At 38.4% G+C, this 11,202-nt stretch overlaps 1 protein-coding gene across 1 annotated transcript; it reads left to right on the plus strand.

The window, feature by feature from the left end:
- Positions 1 to 1,852: 1,852 nt before the first annotated feature.
- On the plus strand, positions 1,853 to 10,982 carry LOC139723508 (uncharacterized). The gene is made up of 11 exons (XM_071634746.1): positions 1,853 to 1,946; positions 2,436 to 2,956; positions 3,098 to 3,596; positions 4,569 to 4,667; positions 5,402 to 5,524; positions 6,205 to 6,327; positions 7,368 to 7,470; positions 8,383 to 8,507; positions 8,941 to 9,069; positions 9,875 to 9,945; positions 10,974 to 10,982. Exons 1-11 carry the CDS (start codon positions 1,853 to 1,855, stop codon positions 10,980 to 10,982), a joined length of 1,896 nt encoding a protein of 631 aa, XP_071490847.1.
- Positions 10,983 to 11,202: the final 220 nt, after the last annotated feature.

The raw sequence follows: 11,202 nt of genomic DNA on the forward strand, positions 1-11,202 counted from the left end.
GATGAGGCTTAGAGTTATAAGGTTATGTTTGTGAGTACAATTTATGTTTGGCTTAGCGTGCAGATATTTCATGGGAGCAATTGTCGCTGGAGCAAATGTCATGGAACCCAATATAATACGTGAATGAGCGTGCAATGTCAGTGTTTAAACTTATAATCCTGAATCGCCATGAAGATTGCCATTCCATTCTTGCTTTATGCACAAAAATTAGGATACATTTAGTGCATTTGAATGTACACTTAACTTCAAAGACGCTTTTCTCAAAGATAGCATACCTACATTTTTTTCATCCTCCAATTTTATGAATTAGGAACATCCGATAGCGGTGAGTTACATATCATTAATTCAGAACTTTTTCAGTATATTTGAAAGTAATGAGAACGGCTACCTATCGCAATGCTTTGTGGATTTTGTTGATGAAGGCTGACAAATGTTAAAGACGCAAAAATAGATGAAAGAAGCAAAATATCTCTTAGACGAAAATCACTCAACAAACAATTCCAACATCTTCAAGAGGGATATGCTGTTGTTTCCCTTATACATTATGACGCACGAAATTCCTGCGTCTTTAGTTACACCTTGTCTTACCACACGGAAACGTTGCGATCGATACCTCTGATCGATACCTATTGTTAAGAGGTAGAATTTGCAATTCGCAATGAACAATGCCTATAAAAGTCCCTGTGGTACAGCGAGTGTATTCGCATATAACTAATAGAGACCCTAAGATCAACCAACTAGGATGATATTAGATGAAAGGGTGCCATCTTTGATTAAGATAGGTACCCCGCATTGATAAATACTTCACAGCGTCTTCAATTATTTTGTTCTTGCGATAAGATCTGTATAGACATGGGACACCTATAAACTTTATCTAGTTTTATTCACCGTCTTAACAATACTATATATTTATGGGTATAATTTAATGTTTAATTTGGTCAATAGATCCGAAGCAATATGAGCTAGACTTGGTAACTACACGTTTTTCCTTTTTTAAGTCATTGTAACTGGTGTGTGGGACCCATAATATGCAAGTTTCACTTTTTTTAGTGTCCTTCCATCCCCAAATCACTTATCACTGACTCAAATGTTTCACTTCTGTAATCATCATCAAAGGTTTCATGTACCTTGCTTCTTTACTTCTTATGCTGTCATCTCTTTCCTTTTATTTGCATTGTATGTGGTATTGATTATGTTGAGATGTGGCGAGAATAAAAATGACCTTGAACTTGAACTTGACAGAAGTATATTTATAATTCTAGTAGCCTTCTTTGGGACACCTTGCATGCCATTGGGTTGATGATTATGCGCAGGCCCTGTGATTATGATATTACATACACGATTTATACTATCTTGTCTCTGCTTATGTCGTGTAAGTAGGCCGGATATGTGGTTAAAGATTAATTATATGAAGAAAGTCTTACCACCCACTGTAAATTGTTTTAATCGGGCATTTTCTTTAAAGTACTATAATCTTATAATTGGCAATTTATGATTGATGTCTAGAAGACCGAACAGGGGTTTAGGAAGAAAGCTCTACGGATCATTTGCACCTCTCGATTTTTTAGCTTTTTCTTTTTCAAACTTGGCACGATCAATTCGGTGCATCCGTCACTGGAAACGCTTGAATAATGCGAGTAAATCATTTGTGCACAGCGCATGTCTTGAATTTCAGAATGAAATGATAGATTTTATAATATTGATGATAATCAACAATATGACGAAATTAGATTAATGATCATATCAATACTGTCAGTTGATGTTCTGACTGAAATTCTTAATTTCCTTTTATGGTGCCATCAAAATGTTAACATTTTGAGCTTCTCTCTCGTTGCTATGCAGAACTGTAGCAATGGGCTTACCGAGAGCGATCCTGGTTCTTGGAGTGGTGCAGTTGGTTGCCGTGACAACGTTAACCTCCCCCAGTCCTGTACGTGAAAGCAGAGGTAAGCAACATCATCGTAAAGGTAGAGGTTAAATCCTCATGCATCCCTGTCCTCCAGTCCAGCAGACAAGCAATGCAAACAATAACTTCACGAACATAACGAACCTAACTCCTATCTTGTCTGTTCAAAGTAACCTGCCACTTCATGTTCTAGATGACTTCATTTGTTTATATGATATGAATACAAACTTCATAGAAATAAGACTTAAAATAGACTTCAGTGGACATATAAAGTTTCCTACCTTTTTTTGAGACTGTGATTTCGATTTCAGTCACATTTGCAAATAAGATGAGGTCATGTTGCCATCACCTCTAAATACTTATCATATTGATAATCCAAAGTTTGTTATCACGTTTGTTATTCCATGTTGGGACGCTATAGAAAAAGAAATCATACTCTGTTCTTCAAGTCTACAATTGCGAAAATGTTACATTATAAGTGAAGAAAAAAAATCTAGTTCCTCTTTAATTGGTTTATTTTCTTCCCCAGATGGATTTGTTGAAGAACTCGAGGCCCTGAAGGCTATAATCGATGACGCCATAGCAGGAAAGACAGATACAGATGACGATATTTTAGGCGATGATCTCGTGGACGAACTTCGAGACCAACTTGTCGTAACTGTGAAGGATGATCCAGGAGAAAGCGTGGTGAACGATTTGATGGAGTTTGGATACCACAATGACGCCGACGATGAAAAGGATATCTTGAACTTCGATGAAATCGATAAAGTAATTCCGACGTCGATGCCTGATGTAATACAAGGGGTGGACGTCGACGGTATCGACGAACTCGTCGATGAGCTAAAAATGCTGGTAGATAAATTAAACGATACCAGCAAGAATACACCTCAAGACAAAACCCTTATCTCCGATGCTAAACCTCGTCCTACTGATGCACCCACTGCCAGTGACGAAGTGGTTGACGAGCTGGAGAATCAGGAGATTGTCGATGAGATCCTAACCGAAGTCGTCACCGATATTGTGGAGGTCACGGAAGGGCCCTACACCAACGTCCCAGATAAATCAACACACCTTAAATTAGGCACGACAACGGCAGATGTATCGGAGGACGATGCTAGAGAGCAGCCCGGGCAGAGTCTCGGGAGCGGTACTCGGCAGGAAGGAAAACTTCCTTTGGAAGGAACCGATAAGAATCTTGCCACCGACATCGATGGCGACTATGAGCTCATTACAGACGTGACAATGGTAACCGAAATCATTTACGACGTCATCCATGAAGACGTGAATGATGATGATGACCCTTTTAAGATGGAGCAACCTCTTGGTACAGGAACCCAGATGACTGAAATGGGCACACCAGCCACTGGGATACCCTTGTCGATGAATGCACAAAATCAACGAGAGCGCTTTGATTTTCCCCTGGATGTCAGTACAGTGGAGATTGATCAAGCGAGTCTTCTTGTTACCGAAGTAGTCACGGAGTATCAAACCGATGTCGAGCTCGGCTTTGACCCCCTGGCGAGTGAACTGAGAGACTTAGCCAGATCTGGAGATGAAGGACAGGAAAGAATCTCGACTACAAGTATGGACAGCGATCTCGCCGTGGCAACGACGCCATCCGATAACAGGGAACTGGAGATGGAACTGGATGAACTGGTTGCAGTGACGGACGCTGATGATGAAGATGATGGTAAGTGTACTCGTACATCTGCAAATGAAACATTAAATTAACATCAACTGCGAACAATACAGACTATATCTGGTGACGATATGACCAAAAAAAAAAAGAGAGACAGAGTTAATTGAAGCAACGCTGTTTAATAGCTGTGATGGTTTAGGGGATCATAATTTGTATTGCTTGCTTCATTTCTGTCTACTCTGGGTACTTTTTTTTTACTTAGATGTCACCTGGTAAAAGCAAGAAGTAAAAAAATGGTTAAGGTTATAATGCTCTGAAAAGAAGAAAATGACAAAAAAATAGCAGTTTCTAGTAGTAGTAGTAGCAGAAGCAGTACGTAGCAGCAGCAGTAGTAGCAGTAGTAGTCAGAAAACGAGCAGGAGGAGGGAAATGATCATTATTACCCTTTTATACATTTGGCATGCTTTTCCTCGATGATTTAATTTAACCAAAAGAAAGAAAGAAAAGAAAGAAAGAAAGAAAGAGAGAGAGAAAGAAAGAAAGAAAGAAAGAAGGAAAGAAAGAAAAGAACCTGTTGGTTATTGTCAAATCTCATATCTGAAGTATCAGGTTCAATATACGTCTACTAGGATTGCATCACCGCTATGTTGGCTACCTGCCTCCATTGTATAGTGGCGGGCAGGATGCGAGATATCGTGAGTCTCATCCGTTGAGCTTTAAACACACTTCCAGCGATTACAAAATCTATGTGAATCTATGTGAATCGATGAGAATCACGTGCTTGTACCTGTCAAAACAAAAGTGGATTATCATACCCCGACCACAATCATCCCATGCTTCAGATGGAAAACCAGAGATATTTTGAGCGTGGGCCCAATCTCTGCATGGAGCAGCACAACAAATTATGACATTATAACACAATGAAAACATGCCACGAATAATTATCATGAGAACAATGGCTCCTTAACATCAAGAGTGCAGATCATGTCAGGTAATTTATTTCTTATCTGCCTCCTTGCGTAGAACCAACGTTTGTCTTCTCAACACCATATCCGACGATTCTTGGATCCACGGAAGTTCCAGAGGTTGGTCCGGACATGCAAACGGCCAAACCATCAACAGGTAGAAAATAAAAGAAAATAAAAAGATTAACAAAAATATTGTAGCGTTTTTGAAGGTTTGCATCACTTGTGACAAGATTCGAGGATTCAAGCATGGTTCAAGCAATCTAAAACAGAAAGCCACACCATCCACAGCACATGTGTATAGATGTATTACAAAGTATTGAGATCAGCTAATTCCTTCGTAGGTCATGTAATATCAATAATCCAATTAAAGCTTGTTGTCCTTTGCAATTATGTCTTCATCGATAAACTTATGTGTAGAAGCTTAATACAATCTTTTGCAAGGTACGTCAAAGATGACATTATTGTTCTTTACTTTACAAAGCATTTTAAAATAATCCCGATTCCATTTGCCAGTCCATAGAAAAAAAAAATATAGATTTAATTTCCTCTCTGAAGGTTGTATATGTGATGTATATATGATATATGATATAAACAGAACAAAATTTTAAATACTCCATTTTCTGGGGAAGCGCATGTTGTAAGAAACGAAGTACCAAATAGGCTAGACATGTATTTGCATTCTTCGATTACTAATCTGTTTGGTGCTTTCTTTCATGATTAATGTATAATTTTCGAGATAGGCCTAGAACAGAACAGCTTAGCAGTTTGGGTTTTCCTGTAGCCAAGTGTTTTTTTTTTCATTTTTCCCTAGCTATTAATGACACATTTTGAATGTCGTATTTTTTTTCATGATGTTTTGTTTTGTCTTCATTTTGCTTCTTTAAGCAGACAGAAAGTGTTCAGGAGGTCGCTACGCATGCGCAGACGGGAGTCAGTGCGTGTTGCCAGACACAGTGTGCGACACCATGTTCGATTGCCCTGACGGATCCGACGAAAGCCAAGATATCTGTAGTGAGTGTTTTCTTGGTTTTAGAATCATTTTGTAGTCCATTGATTATTCAACTTTGATTGTAAAATCGAATGAATGAATCAAATGGAGTGGAGCTGTGAGGGGAATTTCAAAGTTTTACAGGTATATTTACGTCAGAACACATTAGAATATAAGACGTGTAAGAGGACTGGTGATTTTGAAAATGCCTGACATGTTACTTCTTGGAATCTTTCCAGCGGTTCAAATATTATTATTATCAGGACGTTTGCTTGAATTTTTTAGACTGGGATTACTGTGCTTTTAGGTTCGACATGATTCAATACTTTAAAAGTACTGTTTACCATTGGGAGCTGTGATTTAAAGGAATGTTCGAGTTATCACATTTGATGCATATGTGTATAGGCCATTTGTATAAAACAAGACCTTCTACCATATTAAATATTCGCAATAAAGCCTAAAATATGAGGAGATATCACTATTTTTCTCTATAAACAATAACTGTAGACGGTGTATTCTGGAAACTGTTCATATTTTGTATATTTAACAATACTTAACATTGATTATACTGATTACCATTGTTACATTGGTTGTTTCTATCCCTAACTCACATTTCGGAACTATTTTGAAGTACTAAAGCTGTGTTTTTGTATTCGTCTGCAAATGGTAAATAATGCCTATTTATCATCTCTCCAACGTACAGAACCGGACAGACAATGCCCTACAGGATTCATCAAATGTGGGCGGTCCTTTCAGTGCATCCGGGACACCGACTTGTGCGATGGAATCTTCCATTGTTACAACGGGGCAGACGAGAAGAGTTGCTGTAAGTAGTTTTGAACTCATTACTACGTGGATTTGAGTGTGCACTGCAAGAGGGCTACGGCGATAACCGTAACTTGATGTCAAAGGGTTAAAAGATTTATATCACTATATGTCATCCCGCATTTAGTCTTGTTAACGAGTCAAATTTTGAGACCCTTGGACGCACTTTGCTTTCAATTTCATTTCAGCGCAGACGAAAGTGGAGGTTGGGTCACTTTACACTACGTATGATTATTTCGAAACGAGAAACGGAAGCCGTTAACGCTCAGTTCTGTGTTGCGTTGACGAAGAGCATGTAACGAGATAATGATTGGCCGGACCAAGTTTCATCGAAGGCATTGTTTTGCAAGTTGTGTGATCATTGTGGTCACAATAAGGAAACGTAAATCTACAAGCTCTGGGTAAATGATCTGTATTCATTCGAAAAACTGGCAGAACTCATAATGCTCACAGTGTCAGGACTCTGGGTGAAGGTTCAATTACGCTAAACCTAACCTAGCCTTTTGACAAGGCCTCTTGCGCGAAGCGATCCCAGCCGAGAGCGAAAGTAGGCCCTATGGGTCTCGCTTGTCCCCGCACAACGAGAGGGCCTTGTCAAAAGGCTAAATCTGACCGGTATGGATCGAAAAATCGCAGTAAAGAATATAAATGCAAATCTGAAAGCGTTTTCTGTAGGTATAAGGAAGGGGGAAGGGGAGTGTGATTCATTATGTTGGTTGAAAGTAAAAAATGTTCATGTTACATATGCACCACAATAAACAATTTACGACGATTAGTTAGCGCCTTACAATGAAGACCGTGTAACTCCGAGAAAGCTTACTCTATCCTCACACAATTAAATGAGCAAAGAAGCATTTTTCCATCAATTGAAGATACAAAATTAAGCTTTATATTCTACGACAGGTCCAGCGTAATTTAAGGATAACATACACTCAGATAAACAATCTGTATGCAAACAACTCAAGTGAATGTGTAAATGCCTATGAAAGAGTTATAACTTGATACTGAAGTTGATGTATTATCCGATTAATTTTGTGACAGTGACTTGCATCGGGTCTCATGGGGACCGAAAATATCTGGAGATCGAAGATTTCTGTGACGGGGTTCAGGACTGTGACGACAATACCGACGAAACATCAGAGAGGTGAGGATGCTGTTACCATGGCAACAAAACAAGGACTGAAAATATATGATAAGAAACGGGCCTTAAAATGCTGGTGTATTCGAATTCATGCATATTCCTCGAGTTGGCTACTGGTGTGATTCTACCATATTCATAGTTGTTTTTCTTCATTTAAAAATCGTTTAAAAAATGAAAAATACTTCTTTTATGATTTATGTAAATTAATATGAGCAGCTTCCTCATCTTCATACAAAGTCTGCCCTTTGTCTTCTAAACGCCTCGTTTATAGATTTATCTATTTATCTACATTTTGTACGGAGCATCACAAATGCAATTTTTCTGTTATCACTGATATCAATAGCCATGATAACGTTTTGATAACGCCCCACACTTTGTGGCAGAAATGATGAGTTAAAACGGCGCTGTAGTAATCCCACAATAATGATGGCAATGGAGAAGCAGTAGCCCTTAAAATGTTGTAATAGGGTGAGATTGAAGAGAAATGGTTGTAAAAGGATCTATGAAAAAAACTACTAGACCAACAAAAATTGTCTGATAAAATCTTTACCAGCAGAAGCGCTAAAGAAGCAACAGCAGCATGGTAACATTATGTGGTGATGATGTGGTGGTGGTGGTGGTAGTAGTAGTAGTAGTAGTAGTAGTAGTAATAGTTATAGTAAGTGTAGTAGTAGTAGTAGTAGTAGTAGTAGTAGTAGTAATAGTAGTAGTAGTAGTAGTAGTAGTAGTAATAGTTATAGTAAGTGTAGTAGTAGTAGTAGCAGCAGCAGCAGCAGCAGTAGTAGCAGAAGAATTAGTATTGCTATCAGTATAGTATTGCAGGCGTAGTTGCAGCTCCATTATCATGTTTACCCCATGATTATACAACTTCATGTTGTAATCTCATTCGGCAATTATCCACTGTTGTTTAAACAGATGTACGAATCCGTGTCCGGATGGGTTCTCTAAATGTGCAGATGGACTGCAATGCGTGAAGGACGAATTATTCTGTAACGCGTTTACGAACTGTCGGGACGGTTCGGACGAAGGGAATCATTGCGGTAAGAGAAATTCGATTTTCGATACGTGGGACAAGTTTTTAAGTCGATACAACAAACCCGGAAAACAAATTAATGCAGAAAGGCCATGAAGTACAATATCTACTAACTACACAGTACATGTTCTGACAGATCCTGTCCTTTCAGAAAACTGTAGAGAAACTGCAGAAGACAAAAAAAATGAAGGAGAAGAAGAAGAAGAAGAAGAAAAGAGGAAGGAAAAGAGGAAGAAGAAGAGGGGAGGAGGAGGAGAAGGAGAAGGAGAAGGCGGAGGAGGAAACAAAGAGTTAAAATATTCAAAGATACCGTGAAATTTTGTCTTGGCAATCATAGAATCTCATCGTGTAACTGAATACAGATGTTCCTCTCAATCTAGCTACTTTTTATGTCCTTTCGTCTTTTGATGATTCAAAATCTGTCAACTTCTTCGGTACAGATCGCAGCCAAAGGGACTGCGAGGCGTTTGGCATGTTCGCGTGTGACGGAATCTGTATGATAAAGTCTGCCCTCTGCGACGAAACTCCGGATTGTCGGAGTGGTATCGATGAACGTGGCTGTACAGCAGGTATGATCATCTGACAAGGTTTTTTTTTTTTACATTTCACAGTACAATATTGTGCCTTCACATTAAAATTATGATAATGATAATGATGATGATAATAATGATGATGATAATAATGATAATAATAGCAATAATAATAATAATGATGATAATAATAATAATGATAATAATAATAATAATAATAATAGTAATAGTAATAATGATAATATTAATAATAATAATAATAATAATAATAAATGATAATGATGATGACAAACTAAAAACGACCAAACCTAACTAGCAAGATTTAATGTTGATTTACAAAATAACGAGATTACAATTTAGGTCTTGCGACATCCCTTGTAACCAGAAGCAAAAACAAACATTATCCATGAAAAGATGGATCAGTAGGTCTCAAAAGCAAAAAGTCATAATTCTTACATTGTTAGAACCCAAAAGGGTTGAAATACAGATGATTTGTCCTTTACTGAAATCACCTCTTCCAGCAGTAGGTCAAGAGCAACTGATATCTAGAATGACATACAAATTCTACACCAAGGCCTTTTCACTCAATTCATTGCAGATTATTGTAGGATAGCAAAGAAGACAGGCACTCAACACCTATACCTTGCCCGTGAGTGCATAATGTTCATAACGTGTGTGCTTCAGTGCATTTCTTCTTTTTTTTTTTTCTAGATTAAGAGGAATTTGTGCTTAAATGTCAATTGTTAACACCTTGACTCTATCTACAGGTTCGAAAAATTTCCCATTATCATATTTCCCACAACCTAGATTATTATAATGTGTACATTTTCTGTCCTCTTTTCAGAGTTCTATTCATGTCCCGACGAGTTTACACTGAACAAGGTCAAAGGTGTCTGCGTGCACAACAGTCTGAAGGTAAATAATATGAGGGCTGCCATTGTACGATGAAGACCTCAGAAGGTCTTATTTCGTGGGAAAACACTCCGGGCAGATCGCGATCCCACATACTTGACATAATATCATTATATTCTGCCCTCGTCCATTCTGTTTGACACGAATCAAATTGCGTGAACCAGTTTGAAATTGTAAATAATGTAGAAACACATCGAGCATGTACAATATCATAAATCATAAATAGTTGTCACGCACAGCCGAACACACAAACCCACACGGTATTTAGTTGCTGCTCCGAATACATTCTCGTTTCATATCGTTGCAAATTGAATCTGAAAGACTATAACGTAATGATTACAACTAAAACAGTTAGGGACCCTGTTACAATCGAGATATGTGTGATCTGAATTGATTTGTTCGGCTGACAGTTTAAGTAGCCATTGCGTTTGTATCGAGTATAATTATGTGGACCTATACCGACACCAATCTAAGATCCGTTAATCACAGTTCGTTGCGTATTAAGGTCCTTTTGATGATCAACCAACAGTCATCTAATTTGACCAATAAGGCGTAAGAACTGCAAATATGCGACGGATTATTTTGACCCACTCCCCTCTTTAAAAAGATCAGTGTCACGACCCAAATGAGGGCGCCCTAGGAATTGTCCACTGAGGGTTTCCTTATTTTTTCACTGTTCAGTGCTTGGATGGGTATTCCGACAAAACCAACGTATGCCCTCCGATGAACACATTCAATACCGAATGTACCTTGTTTGCAGGTTGTTCGTGTGCAATTTCATTGGCATTTATAGCTGAGCACTGATGGTCCAGTAAAGAAGGTTAAAAATGGTGTAACCCATTAATGTTTGCAAGAATGAGCACGGAAACCAACTTATAACATTTGTTTCTGTTTCTATACCAACATGGATAAATTATAATTATCTCATCCTAACAATTGTTGTCAGATCCCCGATGACTAAAGTGGCATGAATGATACTATTGAATCGCACCTGCAAACTGACTCTTTTCTAATTTTTTCTCCTGTCACAGACACCCTAGGGAAGAAAATCTCGCGAGCCACGTGACTTCGACGTCATCCGTTTAACGTCGCTGCATAAAACTCTCACTATTTCACCAAGAAAGATCTACCTACATAGCGACTGGTTCATAATGATGAGAAGAACAAGGCTAAACCATGACTGATCTCTGTAAGAGATCACTGATAACTACCTCCTTGGGCATACTGACCGCACCCTATTTTTCGGCGGCTGTGGTTCGA

The sequence above is a fragment of the Diadema antillarum genome, unplaced genomic scaffold (genome assembly GCF_040938485.1).
Source record: "Diadema antillarum isolate AM-2024a unplaced genomic scaffold, OU_Dant_1.0 scf00000192, whole genome shotgun sequence".
Lineage (NCBI taxonomy): Eukaryota > Metazoa > Echinodermata > Echinoidea > Diadematoida > Diadematidae > Diadema > Diadema antillarum.

Excerpts from the sequence above, each read along its gene's own strand:
- LOC139723508 (XM_071634746.1), top strand. The coding sequence starts at position 1,853 with ATGGGCTTACCGAGAGCGATCCTGGTTCTTGGAGTGGTGCAGTTGGTT. Across the intron at positions 6,328-7,367 it reads GGCAGACGAGAAGAGTTGCT|TGACTTGCATCGGGTCTCAT; the intron begins GTAAGTAGTTTT and ends ATTTTGTGACAG. Across the intron at positions 8,508-8,940 it reads GGACGAAGGGAATCATTGCG|ATCGCAGCCAAAGGGACTGC; the intron begins GTAAGAGAAATT and ends TCTTCGGTACAG.